The sequence below is a fragment of the Olea europaea genome, chromosome 12, assembly GCF_002742605.1.
Source record: "Olea europaea var. sylvestris chromosome 12, O_europaea_v1, whole genome shotgun sequence".
Classification (NCBI taxonomy): domain Eukaryota; kingdom Viridiplantae; phylum Streptophyta; class Magnoliopsida; order Lamiales; family Oleaceae; genus Olea; species Olea europaea.
Window position 1 is genome coordinate 26231888 of NC_036248.1, and position 17628 is coordinate 26249515.

General features: G+C 33.9%; 1 protein-coding gene across 1 annotated transcript; it reads right to left on the minus strand.

Moving 5' to 3' along the window:
* Window positions 1–2076: 2076 nt before the first annotated feature.
* LOC111407054 (28 kDa heat- and acid-stable phosphoprotein-like) lies at window positions 2077–2541 on the minus strand. Its single transcript, XM_023036390.1, has one exon. The coding sequence runs from the start codon at window positions 2521–2523 to the stop codon at window positions 2092–2094; it is 432 nt and encodes a 143-aa protein (XP_022892158.1). The 5' UTR covers window positions 2524–2541; the 3' UTR covers window positions 2077–2091.
* Window positions 2542–17628: the final 15087 nt, after the last annotated feature.

The window sequence follows — 17628 nt, forward strand, 5'->3', positions numbered from 1 at the left end:
GCTCTCTTTGTAAGGTCTTCCATCCATTTTCGAAGTGTCGGACATGCTCATTCATTATGACTTCTGTGATGTATATTCTCATAATAGCTTTCGACTCTTACCTTGCCCGCACTCTTTTACTATGACTATGTTTATAAGGAAATTTCTTGCTCAATACAGTAAAGATTTAAGTTTGTTCATTTTTGTAGTTAAAATTGGATTCTTCAACGATTAAAACAATACTAATTTAATTCCAAAACAATGAATAATATGAGAATCCATTGCTATGAATATAAAACAAATATTCCCGTCGATTTTAAAGGATTTGGCACCAAAAGTGGATTATAAAGAGCTCAGATTATAAGCCCAAAACACACAAGACAACACCACATGAAGGAACCAAGAATCACACTCAAAAGCCACGAAGAAACCATCCAAAAAAAAACACAGAGAACAGCCGCGCACAGAGGCAGATAGCAGTGGACAATCAGTACAAACAGGCAGAAGCACAGACACCGGCCAAAGCGCCGACAGAGAGAGGAGGATATTGGTCAACACAGAGGAGCCAAAGCCCGGGCAAGCCATGGGAGGAAGCACAAGAAGCAGCCTCTCGTTTTCCCTAAAAAATGGGGCTTTAGGATATAACCGCCGGGTGGGGGCGGGAATAGATAGCCCTTGAGCCACATTTTAGAGGGAAAACGTATTTTTGAATAGTATATTTATAAAAATGTATGGTTAAAAAATATGAAAAAGTTTTGAATTTACGTGTAATATTATTTTATTAAAAAATGTGTGGTTGAAATGATATCAAAATATCATTTAAGGATGTATATTTTCTTTTAAAAAACAAAAAAAATGGAGCTCAAACAAGGGCACAGTGTCATTTAGGTTAAATGGGTCGAGTCCTAAATGAAAAACTCAATCCAACTCGTTTCGTGGGCATCTAATTGTGATTTTGGGCCTATGTAATTAACCATGAGAAAATTACCAACAACCCTACAATTAAAGATGAGGGAATTAGACCAAATACCCTAAAAAATTAATTAAATTGATTAATACCCTAATAACTAATTGAATCGATTGAGAACGTATTAAATGCGTTCTAATACCCCCAATCCACCCATGTATCTTTCATCTGATTTTGCTGCAAAGAATTAATAGCCACCATAGCTTAATCAAATTTTGCCTGCTCTCGACCTCATTTCTCCCCATTAATGGCCAAAATAATATACTCAAATCTCATTTCTTCAATTAATTTCATCACTATATAACTGACGCCTTCACTACGGTTCCAATGACCAAATCTTTCAAATTCTTCGAAGATCTTTAGAGCGGTGGATGATTTTCACGCTAATGTGGTTTTCAGCAGTGGCGAAGTGGGAGTGTTGCGGTGGTGGTGCTGATGCTGCTTATGGTGGTGGTTTGGTGTTGCTAAGGTTTTCAGTAGGGGCGGCATCGGGGTGTGGTGGTGTTAATGCTACTTGTGGTGGTGGTAGCGGTGGTTTGGGACTACTATGGCTTTCAACAGTGGCAGTATAAAGGTATGGTGGTGGTGTTTATGCTCCTTGTGGTGGTGGTCGTGGTGGTTTTGACGTTGGAGGTTTTAGGTGATTTTTGTTGGTTGTGCAGTAAGACAAGTTGAAGAAGAAAACACCCAATATTTTGAAGTTTTTGATGAGCATATAATTCATTTTCAGTAGAGAAAGTGGAGGGGTGAGGAACATTGAAGAACGGCTAACGTGTTTGGGTAGAATTTTCTACTTTCTGCATTGTAAACCTGCTTTCTGGTGGTGATATTGAATAAAATATAGTTATTGGATCCCAAAATGTTGCCACAAAGGTTTTTTTTTTAATTTATTTATGTTGAACCATCTCATTTTATTTATAATTATATCATTAATGTATAACATGGACAAACCATCAATGGCGATGGGGTGAACATCTGTTGTAACAATAGCCAACAGAGAAATATAATAATCCTTGAACTCGTATCCAACTACTTGCTTAATATCAATTCTTGAAGCATTGCCAAAATTATTTACGAGCTTCCAACTTCTTCAGCTCTTTGGCAGTTTTCACCTCTTCTCATTTTTTAGCTACTTCTGCTCTCTGTTATCGTATAAGGGCCAAACGCTCTAAAACTTTCCTAATCTGTTCTGTCTTTCCTTGTTCTTGTAGCCTCATGTACCTTTCGCAAGCTTTTTGTCTTTCAATCTCCTCTCTTTCACGCCTAGAAAGCTCAATTGTTTTCTCCATATCGATATCTCGTGCTTTCACATTCTCTGGCTTTGCCAAATTAGGATTGTCAACCTGAATAATACCTAGAGTGCCTTTTTGCTTTTCAGCTCCAGCTCCAGCTCCAGCTCCAGCTTCATCCTCAGACTCCTCTTCTAATTTTTCTTCAGATCTCTCCTCTTCTTCTAGCTCAGCTTCTTCCTTCTTAAATGTACGAGGACGAGAAGCAGAGTTACCCGCCATCATCTGCTCAAGAGTAGAGAACTGGCGACAGCCAGTGGGCTTGCCCTTGAACTTTCCTCTTCCCATTTCAGTGCACGTGTGACAGGAAAAATTGTTACCACAAAGGTTCACAAATCACAACTAAGTTTAATATGAATATTAACTTCAAATAAGGTTTACAATTATTAAATCATTGAATCATAGATCATCTCAAACTCATTTTGTGGATTACAGTCTATGTGAGATGGTGATATGTGAAAAATTATATGAAATGTCAGGTGAACAAAATAAATGCATTATTTTGGTGTTTGTCACTTTCTTTTATTTGTTTCATTTTTTTGAATTTTGTCACTTTTTTTTCTAGTTTATCACTTTTTTTGAATTGTGTTAAAAAAAAAAAAAGTGACCATTTTTATATAAAAGTGACATTTTCTAACTTTTAAATTTACACAGTATTTTCTATTTCCAAAAAATATATTTTTTAGATTTTATCACTTTTCTGAGTTTTGTCACCTTTCAAATTTTTGTCACTTTTTTATCTTTTTAAAAATGTGATATGATATGTGATAAGAATTTTCACTACGCTCACGTGGAACTTCCTGAATATGTTAAGATCATGATTATTGTTGCTGCACAAATGGATTGTGCAATTTTGGTGTTCGTCACTTTTTTTTTTAATTTGTGTCACTTTATTTGAATTTTGTCACTTTTTTAGTGTTTGTGTCACTTTTTTTAAATTTTGTCACTTTTTTTGAATTGTGAAAAAAGTGACATAATTTTTATAAAAAAGTGACATAATGTGACTTTTTAATTTTACAGAGTATTTTTTACTTTCAAAAAATCTTTCATATGATTTTTCAAAACATCTGTAATTTTAAGGGTATTTTTGTAAGTTGCCCATTAAAGATTAATTTTCATAAATAAGAGGGTTAAGTTTAAAATTAAAATTTTAAGTGATAATTAAAATTACTGTAATTAATAAAATTTTAATTATATCTAACAATTTCAATTTCAATTTCAATTTCAAACCCTATCTAACAATTTCAATTTCAAACCCTATCATTTTTCTAATCTCTCTCTCTCTCTCTCTCTCTCTCTCACCTAGCCACCCCTCACCCTTTTTCTATCACGGTCCTCACTCCACCATCGGTCCTTCCGACGACAAACCTCATTCCTCCACCACTCTTCCTTCTCTCTCTTTACCCATCCACCCGCCTCACTCATTACCCATCTCCAGCATCACCGGCCGCGACGAAGCTTCTCATCGGGCTAATGTTGCGACAGCGCTTGCCGCTACTTGCAGCACTAGTGACGACGAGAAACTTATCGCAACACAACGATGGAGAGACACCTCATCCTTACCTATTTCTAGCATCTCTAACCACGATGAAGCTTCTCGTCAGGCCGACATTGCAAAAGTGATCGTTGCTTTTAACAACGCACAGACGACAATAAGCTTCACTATCGTCGATGTTGCTGCAAGCTAAGTTGATTTTTTTCGTATCACAAAGATGTTCTCATTTTCTTCAGATTCTGATCTGCTTCTTCAGATTGATGTTATTTAATTTTTTAGAGCATTAAAGTGAAAAATTACTTAGTATATCTCTCGAGCTTTCATCTTATTTATTTTATCAAGCAATTAATTTGAAAATCTTTAATTGATTCAACTTTTGAAAATCATCTTTTCATCAAAATTTTTTTATCTAACAATTGAGCTTCATTCATCTAACACTTGAGTCTCATTCATTGCATTTCAATTGAAATATTATCTTATTTCTCTCTTAATAATTAATTTGTTTATACCATTTATTAAAAGAGAAGTTTTAAATTATAAAATCATTTCTCATCAAGTTTGTAGGTTATATTAGGGTTCTGTAAAGCTTAATATTGTATAAAGGTAAATGGTTCTTGTTTGTAAGTCATCAAAAGCGTTGTAAGGGTTTACACAATAAATCAATCAAATATAGTGAAAAGGCATTGCCCATGATGGACAACTTTGGTAATAGAGGACGTAGATCGTTTTTTTGGATCAAGCCTTTACAATTATGTCGTTTACACTCTCTCTTCCTTCTACATACTACTTTTGTATTTGTGCATTTTGTTTGATTTATTTGTTTATTTCCAACTTGCTTGAGTTTCAATCAATTTTTTGAAAAAGTTTTGAAAATCAGTCGACCCTCTTCTTGGTTAGTTATTATTGAACTATCATAGATTACAAGGCCAAAACACAAAAGGCAACACCACATGAAGGAACCAAAGATTCCACTCAAAAGACATAAAGAGACCACCCAAGAACCACATAGAGAATAGCTGCGTACGGAGACAAGCAGGGTATAAACAGCGGCCTATTTTGGAGCCCAGAAATTGGCCAAAGAGTCGACAAAAGGAGAAGGATATGGGTCAACACCGATGAGTCAAAGTTCAGCCAAGCAATGGGACGATGCTCAAGAAGCAACCTATCGTTTTTTTCAAAAAGAGAAACTTAGAATACAACTGTGTGTATGCGTGTATAATGAGGAAACGGGGCCAACACACGGGCGGACCCACATGGGGTCATGTGGGGTCAAATGACCCCACAGTTTTCTGGTTTTTTTTTTTTTTTTTTTTTGTGCTGAAAGCTTAATTTTCTGTTTTTTTTTGTGCTGAAAACTTAATTTTCTACCCCAAAAAGTCCAAATTCTAAATCTATATCCATATCACATGGTCCATATCCATTATTTAGTTCATAAATATATCATATAATCCAACGATTTCTTCCCAAAGTGCACATATGGAATATGAACAGTAAACAATCGATTTTTCCCTTTTTTTCATGATACGTTGTTCGGAAAAAAAAAATTTTTGACCCCACAGTTCAAATGGTCTAGGTCCGCCCCTGGGCCAACATATACAGTATCATTTATGTCAAGTTAGTGGGTCGAGCTCTGAATGAAACACAGTCCACGTTTCATGGGCATCCAATTGTGGTTTTGGCCAATGTAATTAGACATTCAATCTCGAGCTTCTAACGAAACCCAACAATAAAAAAGTTGACAGGGTTTATTCATCGTAGCCTCAAATTTATTTGGTATCAAAATACCCAACTATTTTCTCTCTAAAGCCTATTGGCATTCTATGTACCTCAATCTGCTGAACTAACAGAACATAATAATATGCACAAAAATTTAGTTGAATGATAAAAATAATGCACCACCGAGTTTCTTTGTTGACATTTTGTTGATTTAGCAAGACAAGACAAAGTGCCTGAAATGTAATAAAAATAAAGATTTAGGGACTAACCTAAAACAATAATGACTAAGAGAATGTGTAGGCCTGGCCTGGGGCTTCCTCCATTTTCAAATGAGGAAATTATATACCCCTATTTGTTAACTTCTTATTTCAATAATCAAGTACAAATATTTTTCTTTCAAAAATCAACTGCAACTCACCTCATTCTCACACCAAATATATGTGACATACACTATCTCCCTAATATATCTCTCTATCTACTACACAAACCATCTGGTCAAGACCCACAAACTCTGCCCATCATTCACGATAACGAGCCAACGCCTTCTCCTCTCATATCATGTGGTGGATTGGTGCACAATATCTATACTCACCATCTCACTTTGCATCGTCTATGGTCGCAGTTGCTGTTAGGTTATGCCTTTTGCTCGAATCTCCATCGTCAAACCCCATCTTCGAAATATGTCCACCTTTATTATATATGTCGATGTTGTGGTAGTGGTGAGTGATCTTCGTAATTATTGAACGTCGTCAAGTGGCAACGAGTGGTCTCTGGCAATCTAGGTGGTGCAATATGTCTATATGAAAAGAGTAAAGATTTATATATTGGTGTGATCTGCAATTTGGGTAGTGTGATATCTTGCAATCTATAATTTTCACTATGTATGTGTTGGGCTGCGTGTTAGGTTGTTGATGCAAGTAGGTGGTTGATAGGTGTTTTTTACACACTTATTGAATATCTAAATATGTTATTAATTGATTAAATGAATGAAATTCTACTCACAATTATATAATATTTACTTTTGTAGGCCAAAAATTACCGAAAGAAAGAAAACAAAGCAAAAGGAGAAAAAAAGACTAAACGTGTGCAATTTTGTGAAGCTGGGAACCAAAATGCAAAAGGGCCTAAAGTTCAAGGACCTAGGTTTGCAATCTTCGAGGGAAAAGTGAAATGAAAATCAAATTTTGAGGACCAAATTGTACATGATCAAAATTGAAGAGCCTTGTGTGCATTTAATTGGAGGACTAAGTTGGAAAAAGAAACAAAGAAAGCCTGCGCGATGGTGCTCACGCGGGAGGCTCTTTGTGATCTCCTGACGCCAAAAGCCTCTAACGGCTCACGTGCACCGCAAGTGTCCGTGTGCACGCACTGCTTTTCGACTGGGTGAATTTTGCTTATTTCGCGTAAAATTTGGGACTTCTTTCGCAATTTCACCTTAGATGATTTTTTGCCATTTAAATACAGTTTGGTTGGTCAAATTTAGGGATTCTTGGGCTAGGTCTTCTTCCTCTTTCATTTTCTTTTACTTTTCTTTCCTTTTCTTCTTTTTTTTTCTCTTCTTTTTTCTTTCCATTTTTCTTGGCAATTTGGAAGTGAAATCAAGAGCACAAGAAGAATCTATCTAAGGTTTTGGATAAATATTTGAGAAAGTCATAGTCAAGTTTCAAAAGGGCTATATCTATAACTTTGTATTTTTCTCAATTATTTTGCCATATTTGTAATGGATTGTGTAAAATATTCTCATTTTTATTATTTGTATACAATGGGCTAAGTTATTTGTATTAAGATTTATGGTATTAATTTAACTTAACTTTTAATTAATTTTGATATTTGCTCTTTAATGTTAAATTATTTATTTCATGTGTTTCTACTGTTGTATTTATTGTATTTTCATTTATATGGCCAATGAATGATTATGTTTAGTGATTTGGATATCATTTGAGAGAATATTGTGCATTTTAGACCAAATAGTAGAAACTCTAGATTTGTGTAAAGGATAGAGATATACCCCTAGGTGACCCAATGAGTTATTTTCACGAATATTTAATACGATTGTTTGGCTTTAATCAACATAGAGATATAGTAGGTTAAACCAATCAGTTATGATTAATTTCCCATAGAGACATAATTAATTAAAATTGGAAAATCAGGTCTAACATCGTAAATAAGTAATTTGTTAATTGGCATGTGGAGAAATTAATTAGACAATGGTTAAGCGAATCCATGAATCTCAACCACGTTTGCTTCCGAAATTTTCAAGATTTGTATGTTTTCTTATTTTGTAGTTTTTTAGTTAATTTTATTATTTCAAAATCAAATTTTTAATCGTGTTCTGTTTATTTTTATTATTAGAATTAAAATTAATTAAAGTTGTGTAATCAAAAGCATACATTCCTCGAGAGATTGACAACTCGGACTCAAAATATCCACTTTATTACTTGAACACGATCCATATTGGCGATGTAATATTTTAGCGAACAGTGGTGATGGTGCGGCGATGGTAGTGCTACATCTCTGGTTGTGTTGTGTATGTGTGTGATTGGTCGAAGACGAATGTAGAGGTAAAGGCAGTGAGGTGAGGTGATGGTGGATTTGAGGAGGTGGTGGCAATTATTGTTGGTGGCGGTAGTGCGATAATGTCAATAGCGGAGGTGGCTAGGTAGTGCAACCTTTTGGGTAGTGGTGGTAATGGTGAAGTGATGGTAGGATGGAGTGGTTTGAGTGAAGTGGGATGACGAGCATTTGTGACCATTTATTAAGATAACAGTAACCAATAATATGTGATCTACAAATGTGTAATTTGTGATTCACAATTTATGTCTTTGAAATTATGAACTTGTGAGATTTGGGATTGGTACATGATGTGATAATAAATTATGTGTTGATGTGATATTTTCCTATTTAAATTAATAAATCCAAAATTATTATTAAAGGATTACATTATGATCGCCCATTTTTTTTAAATATATCTTTAGACCTTTATACATGTGTAATTTTTCAAAATTCAGGTGATTTCTTTAAACACCTGAATTTTCATATTATAAATATGAAAAAATACCGAGCAAAATTACTTTTAAATAACTTTCTTAGCCAAATTCTCACTCCATTTTTTTCATGATTCCTTTAATCACCTAAATTTTCATGTTATAAATTTGCGAAAAAATCGGTTGCATGCAAGAGGATCACTAAATCACACAATACACAATAACAATAATCAATAGCCACCCCAATTTGTTGTTGTGGGAAGAATATGGGTTCCTCCACCGGAATATGCTGTAATGGCTACAATCATTGTTGGAAATATTGGAGGGATGGAGAAGAAATAAAATAACTAACTTAAAAAATTGCAGCAACAAAATGAAGAAATCAAAAAGTTATCAATAACAATTTCGAAGGCTTGAACGTGGGATTGTTGTCCTCAAACGTTATTTGCCCCCTCTCCAACATTTTTGAGATGCTTAAAGGTACTTCAGCAAATGGTTTGAAGGATTATAATAAGCCTTGTAAAGGATTTATCAAAGCACAAAGTAAAATTCTCCAAAACTTGAAGAACACAATTAGAGAAAATGAATATGAATGAAGAACGAGGGTTTGATCTTTGATTGCGGAATGAAGTATGGATTACAAGATGTTTTCTATATATCTTTGGCATGAACAATGATCTCTTGTTTATAGGCCTCGATCACACATATGAAATGTTGTCAAAATATGAAAGAAACGCCCACCAAATTCACACCCGCAATGGCCAAAAATGACCTCCAACGATCAGATACTTTATATCATGCGACCGCATGGTACAACTTCATGCGGTTGCATAGAGTTCTTCAAAATAGGGACTTAAGTCCCTGGTCGCATGGCCATTTTGCCCATGTGGTCGCATGGGCCGAACTGTTGGCCCCCTTTTGGTTTTTTTCAATTCCAGTTCATTTAGTTTTATTGAATGCTTGAACAAAAATTCCAACAATCCCCCATTTGTTCAAAATCTAATAAAATTCTCATATTCAAATCATATAATACTCATGCATAAGGATTATATATCTTTTGAATTGAATCTGACCATAGTGTAATTCAAACAAAGTAAAGTCAGAATCAAAGGTAGCTTAAAGCTTTGAACCAGTTATTCCATATGACAATATTGGTAAGAACACATAGACGAGTACCACGTGTTCTCAAGTTTCTCATAACTAGCTTAGCGCTATTATGGCCTTATGCTTGTTCTTTTCAACAAACTTTTAAGAGAGAAACTCCAACTCTTTATTGAGACGGCACCACCTCGAAGTTCGTCTAGGTGAAGTTTTTTCAGTACCTTTGTTACTTTTAGAGGTACTTTTGTTTTAGCACTAAACTCTATTAAGAGCTTAAAGCTCAGCTCTCACTTCAGTAACAACCAGCATTATTTTAATTAGGATAGGGTTATTGTATATTTTAATAATGTTGCAACTATCTACATATTGAATGACTCTCTGTTACCCTTTTAACCCACGAATTACATTTTGAGTAATGTCAGGTAGGGTTACCGTCATTGGTGGATCTTCTTAGTTAAAGAGTTTTAATCCCATCCTCCTCGAAGTAGACACCACTAAATCTCTATTTAGAGGTTTAGTTAAAGGATCCACTAAATTCTCAATTGACTTTACATAATTTAGGGAAGTTATTCCATCTTTGATTAATTTTCTTATGTAGTCATGTTTGAGACTTAAACGTCTAGACTTTCCATTAAATACTTCATTGTATGCCTTTGCTAAAGTGGCTTGACTATCACACATGATAGGTATTGAAGAAATTTTTTTCGATCCCAAAGGTATCTCATAAAAGAGATCCTTAAGACACTCAACTTCTTTCCCAATTTTCGATAGTACCACAAATTCGTATTCCATAGTCGAGCATGTTTGTTTCTTTGATTTCCAAGAAACAACACATCCTCCTAGAGTGAACACCCAACACGAGGTGGATTTACTTTCATCCATGCTAGATATCCAACTAGCATTGGTAAATCCTTCCAATACTGCCTAGAATTTAGTATATTGTAGGCTTAAGTTCTTGGTTTTCTTTAAGTATCCAAGAACTTTCCCAATGGCCTTCCAATGATCATTGTTTGGATTGCTAGTAAACCTACTAAAGTTACTTATTGTATAGGCTATGTCTACTCTTGTGCATTGAATTGCACATATAAGACTTCCTACAGTAGTAGCATACTCAAATTGAGCAATCTCCTTCCATCATTCTTTAAAAGTTTTGAACGTGGATCAATTGGGGTACTATACTCTTTTATGTTCAAGTGTTTGAACTTGTTTATCACATTCTCAATATAATATGATTGACTTAGGTGATAATCCTCACTGGTCTTTGTGACTTTGATACCTAAAATGATATCCACCTATCCAACATCCTTCATATTGAATGTGAAAGATAGAAACATCTTCGTTTATTCTATACCAACAATGTGATCACTTATAATCAACATGTCGTCAACATATAAGCATATAAATATCACATGATCATTACATATTTTACAAAATAAACATCTATCTACGTTATTATGTTTAAACCTGAATGGTATTATTGCTAAGTCAAACTTCTCATGCCATTTCTTAGAAGTGAAGATGATATCAACATTTCATTTTCCAATAATCTTGGACCGAATTATGCTACCCATTTGAATCACTTGGTCTTCATCCACCTCGTGATATGTTTGAATAAGGATTTATCATATGATACATATACAATAGCACAAATATCATACCACCACCGGCGAACCTTTCCCTTGATTGCATTTATTTCACTTACGGTGGCTACAATTTTGTTCTCTTGGATAGAATTTATTTTACCTTCAGAGTTATTTCATTTCCGGTGTCTAAAATCTTTCACGTAGTGTCGAGATTTTTACACATAAAATAACCTCCTTTGGTCTTCTTCTTAGACTTGTTAAAGTACCTCGAAAACTTCTTCTTGTTGGATTTCACAGGTGGTTTAGATTTTTCAACAGTATTAGCCTTGGAAGTTCCTTCAAAAGTATTTTCATTCTTGTTACACAATCTGGATTCTTTCTCAATCCAAAGATGCTTTTGCAATCGTTCCAAAGAATAATCTTCGAAACTATACATAATCTTCTTCTGGTATCCTTTCCAAGTTCCCAGGAGTTTAGCAACTATAGCCTCCATTTGAAAGGTCTCTGGGATTTGAATCTTCATCACCTTTAGTTTGTTGACAACTTCCAATTCGTGTACTTGGGGAAAAAGGAAAATGTTATCAAGAAATTTAAAGTCAAGGTACTTAGAAATTAAAAATTTCTTGGTATATTTCTCTTCTGCCTTGTATTTACTTTCTAATGCATTCCAGATTTTTTTCACTGAGTTGTATTTGTATACAAATCATATATGCGATTCGATAGCGCATTTAGGATGTGACCACAACAAATAAGTTCATCTTCGTGGTATTTCTGCCCTTCGACCTTAATTGTTTTGGTCTCTCCATTTGTGGGTTTCGGTAATGACGCCAAATTCGGATCTAGAATGTAAAAGATCTTCACCGCAATAAGGAGAAACTTCAACTTGTCTTGCCACGTCGTGAAGTTTGTGCCATTGAACTGATCCAACCACACCATGCCTTGATTCATGAGTTTGATTGTCTCCATTGTTGTTTCGCTCTCCATTGCAGGATTAACGTTTGAGATTGTTGGAAATATTGGAGGGATGGAAAAGAAACAAAGGAAGTAACTAAAAAAATTGCAGCAACAAAATGAGGAAATCAGAAAGTTGTCAATAACGATTTCGAAGGCTCAAAGGCGGGATCGCTGTCCTCAAATATTATTTTCCCCCTCTCAGGCATTTATGAGATGTTTAATGGTATTTCGACAAATATTTTGAATTTTACCAAAGCACAGAGTAAAATTCTTCAAAACTTGAAGAACACAATTAGAGAAAATGAATATGAATTAAAAGCAAGGGTTTGATCTTTGATTGTGGAATGAAGTATGGATTATAAGATGTGTTCTATGTATCTTTGGCATGAGTAATGATCTCGTATTTATAGGCCTCGATCATACACACGAAATGGTGCCAAAATATGCAAGAAACGCCACTAAATTCAAACCTGCAATGGCCAAAAACAACCTCCAACGGTCTGATATTTTGTACCATGCAGTCGCATGGTACAACTCCATGCGATTGCACAGAGTTCTTCAAAATAGGGACTTAAGTCCCTATTAGTGGTCATGCGACTGCATGGCCATTGCATTGGCCAGATTCTTAGCCCCCGTTTGGTTTTTTCAAATCCACTTCACTCAGTTTTATTGAATGCTTGAACAACAATTCCAACAACCACCGCATCGAGAGAGGCATCTAGTGTTTCTGGCACATCTAACAAAATCTACACGCCAATTGCTAAACTACCACTACCCTTGCTGGAAACATCAACATCCCTGAAATTAAGCGTCAACATAAACAAGTTCGTTATAATAACATAGGTAGCCATAGTGAAGATGGAGATGTCCACTCTCATTCCCATGTCACCTCATCCTCCACTTCTACCACCAATATCTCACCGACTCGCGGATTTTCCTGTAAAAATGTGTGAAGGACTATTGATATACAAGTGTAATTTTTCCCCTAGCGAAAATTTAGAAACAATGCTCAAACAAGCTTCAAGATTCCTCCTGACCCGATTCTCCACCGTCTCCATTTTTCACCGATCTGCCAATAGAGACGACAGCGTATAAGTGTTATGCTCTAGGTCGAATCAACCTTGGACATAAATACTTTTAATATATAATGCAATTTAATTGCATATCTATTATTTAATTAATAGACAATTAAATTAAATAATAGAGTCCGTAGATTCAAATCTTCGTAATTTGTTAATCACAAGGAGTTGTGATTGTGAGATACAAATTACATATAATTGAATCTTAAATCATTCGTAATCATAAGTAATAACGAGATATGGATATCGTTATTACGGATAGACTATCACGTGTGACATTTCTTACTTATGAAGTAAGTAACTGATCTCACAAGTTAAAGTGTTGTGACACTTGAATAAACACGTGGATGTTTTGTTATAGAACAAAGCATTGGAGACCCGTCTAGAGATTCCACATGGACAACTATCTTAGTGTCAGTGTTTAATCTCTAACGTTTGGTAGTGGGATTTGTCATTTGACTTGAGATTGTCATAGTGCCCTATATGAGGACAATCATGCTTTGACGGTGTTAGATGTTGCTCCACCAAGTGCTGTTAATACGACATCGTTCGTGTATATCAAGAATTGTAAGAAGGTTGTGAATGACCAATAGAGAATTTGTCACTCTTAAATAGTAAAAAATTATGATATGCATTTCATTCAATTAAGTCGATAACGAAATCCTTGTCTAGGGTGTACTTATAAGTCGGAAAAGGAGTTTTTGACTTATATTGACTTAATAGTAGACTAAAAGATATGATTGATAATCGAGATTAACACACTTCCATATCTCGTAATTGATTAGATCATATTGACGGAGGGATTAAAGTTTCACAGTAAACGAACGAGTTTGGTTTTATCATATCACGTGACATTTTTCGTCACATATATTACCCTGATACATTGCTAGATATCAATCTGGGACGACGAGTATGAATTGGTGATAAATTAAAATGATGTTTTAATTTATCAATTTTGATTAGAACAAAATAATATTTTACTTCATTAGGCATTGTGATCGGGAACCTGATGGGTCACACACAAAAGGAGAATTGGAGGATTGTGATTTATCAATTAATTAATTTAACAAACGTTTGATAAATTAATTTATTGGGTTGCTTATTTATAAGTCCGGATTAATTAATTGGATATATTAATTCACGAATCAGATTTAACTAAATAGGTTAATTAAATATTGAACCGGGTTAGGCCAAGTCCGTTTGGGCTTATATAAATAAGTGATTAGGGTTAACAATTTGGTAGAGATTCATTATTCTTGCTAGTACAAAAACCATCATTGGATACTGGACAATTGGACAGCTGTGGGTGACGAATCAAAATCGTTGGAACGAAAGAATAAAAAAAGAGTTTGCAGATCTCGTAAAATGTATAATCTTTATCACAGTTTCTATCTATAAACAAAAATGATTATTAGTAGGAATTGAAAATTTGTTTTATTTTTCGTTGTGCATGATAAGTAGATTTCCAACAGTGGTATCAGACTAACTTTGTATTTATTAGAAATTATTTTGCATCTTGGAATAATTAAAAGTTAATTGTTTTTCTTATTTTAGCAATTAAAAAAATAATTTTTCGTATTCAAAATTAGATTTTGAATAGAATATATATATATATATATATAAACACACTTAAAATTTAAAAAATAAAAACCTAGCCATTGGCGGGGAAGGCAACAGCGGCGCACGGCTCGCGACCGTCGTTTGCTGCAGGGGGCAAAGAAAAGAGCCCGCCGCCTTCCGGTGGCGGGTCTTGCTAAAAAGTGGGGGTGCCGTTGCCGATGCCACCACTTATAAAAGATAAAAAAAATTAAAAAACTTAGGGTATACAAGGGTTTTTCAGAGAACGGGTAGAGAGTTTTGGGGATAGAGGCATGTCACGCAATTTATGAAATTGCAGGCCCATGCCTACAATTATGTAAAGGGTCATTTTGCAATTTAAATGAAGGGGCTTTGTTTGAAATTTTTTATGGGAGGGCCTTCTTGCAATTTGAGAAATTGAGGGGCCTATTAATAAATTTTGATTGGGTCAAATTGCAATTTTCATAATGGTTTTGAATTTGAATTTTAAAATGGTTTTAAAATTATATTTTAAATGGGTTCGACCCATAATTTTCATTTTGACCTAGATTTAAATTTTATTTAAAATTGACGACTTTTCATATTTTCGTTGAAATTTGATTTTAACTTAAATATTAAATTCGACCCTAAATTGAGTTTTATTTTATTTAGGAGTGTTATCCCATATTAAAATATAATTCAATTTAAATTAGAGTTGGACTCTAATTTAATATTTAATTAAAATTTGATTTTGATTAATTTTTCACCCGAATACGTTCTTGAAATTAGAATTGGATTCTAATTTGATATTTAATTAAAATTGTATTGCCCTAAAAAATTTTCTTAAAATTAGAGTTCGACTTTAATATGTTGTTTAATTAAAATTTGATTTTAATTAAATTCAACAGCCTTAAGTTTTGAAATTAGAGTTGGATTCTAATTTGATGTTTAATTGAAATGTGATTTTAATTAAAATAGTCCCGCCCTATAATTATGGAATTAGAGTTTGACTCTAATTTGGTATATAATTAAAATTTGATTTTAATTAAATATGCCCGCTGATTAAATTAATTGATTAATATGAATAATTAATTATTTAATTGTTCCAATCCATTTGTCTAAAAGAGTTTAGACAATTTTAATTGCTAGAAACTTGAAACGTGTTTGCATATAATATTAGATATTATATAGGCATACATTTATGTGATGAATATATTATTAGTAGACAATTATGGACTCGACCATATGGATATGTTGAATATTTAATTTTATTCTTGTCGTTTTATGAGCCTGTGGGCTTTTAATTGTTTTGGGCCTGCAAACATGTTATTATTTGTTATTATTATAAGTCTACAAGCTCTTATTTATTTTGGACCTGCGAGTCCGTTATTGTTAATATTACTATGGGCCTGTGAGTCCAATTTTATTTAGGCTCCGTGCCAACTAGTATAAGATGCATGTTGTAGCTAGACTAATTGAAGATACAAGAAGAGGAGGAAATCATGGAGATGGTGCATTGATAGTGATTCAATGCGATAACCCTAGGAATTGACCAACTATTCTTCCTCATGGCTCGGAAGACTAGATAGTAAAAGTCCATAATCGTCCATACTATTATATATTATATATATGTTTATTTGCATGTTTGATGCTTAATAAATTATATATGCTTGTATCGATGCTAATGAGACTTATGAACGCAAAATCTTTCAATAAACTATTGAGTCAATTTATTATTCGCCTTCCATCATTGTGGTGAAAAATCAGAGTCCCAACTCGTCTCATCTTGTTGAGTACACTCAAGGTTGGTCTATTAGAGATATGTTTAACACTATAAAATATTAGATATTTCTGAATGATGGGTCCGACTTAATATTAAAATTTATCTTTTGTTGAGTATACTCAAGGAGATAAATTTTAGAGGCATGTTAAGTGAACACATAAAATGTGTGAAGACAAAGAGTTGTCAGTTTAATGATCTAGGAGTTGTATAAAGATACAATTGATAATAGTATCTACCCAAATATTTTATTAAAGTTTGTTGAGTACACTCAAGTCTTAATATAACAAATGAGATCCCAACCTACTAAAAGTCAAGTATGGATTCCATAAATTTATATGTGAGGGTCATAAATTTAAGTTAAACAGTGGGAGCATAATTAATTTAACAAAAATCCATGTTAAATTAATTGATGTATTTTATATATTATTCTTTTTCTTTTCGTCATTTATATTTATTGAATCGTGAGTAACCATGTATATTTGAGTGGCATACTGGATGCTAACAACCAAATCAAATTTTCTTGATTGGGACTGCAACTCGAGAATTGTTCTCAGGCATGAGAATATTGGTTACGTCCTTGAGTATCCCTTTCCAGAGAGACCTGCTAATGATTCAATTAAGGAAGATGTGACTACTGTAATAAATACAATGATGACGATAGTACAACACACATGTGATACTTGCAACTATGTCACCTGAGTTATAAAAGCAATTTGAGCGTATAGATGTTAACACGTAATTTTTCATTACAAAGAGTTGTATGATAATAATCATGTGTGGAAGGATACAAGACTTCCAAGTAACTATACCGATGCAAAATGACAGAGCGATCTTCAGTCAGTGCTCATGTAGTGAAGATGCTTAGCATTGAGAAGTTGTCTGAATTAAGTTCAATCATAAACCAAGAATTGAGTATTGACTTAGTTCTACAATCTCTACCAGAGAGTTATTCATATTAATTATGAATTATGATTTGAACAATCTCAAACACACACTCATTAAATTGCTTAACCTACTCAAGACTCTTATGCTCAATATCAAAGTTACAAGTGGGCAAGTTATTGATTCCTCTAAGGATATTAAGAGGAAGTCTAAATGGGCTTTGGGAAAGCATCCAATATGGCTAATATGGTCAAAGCGA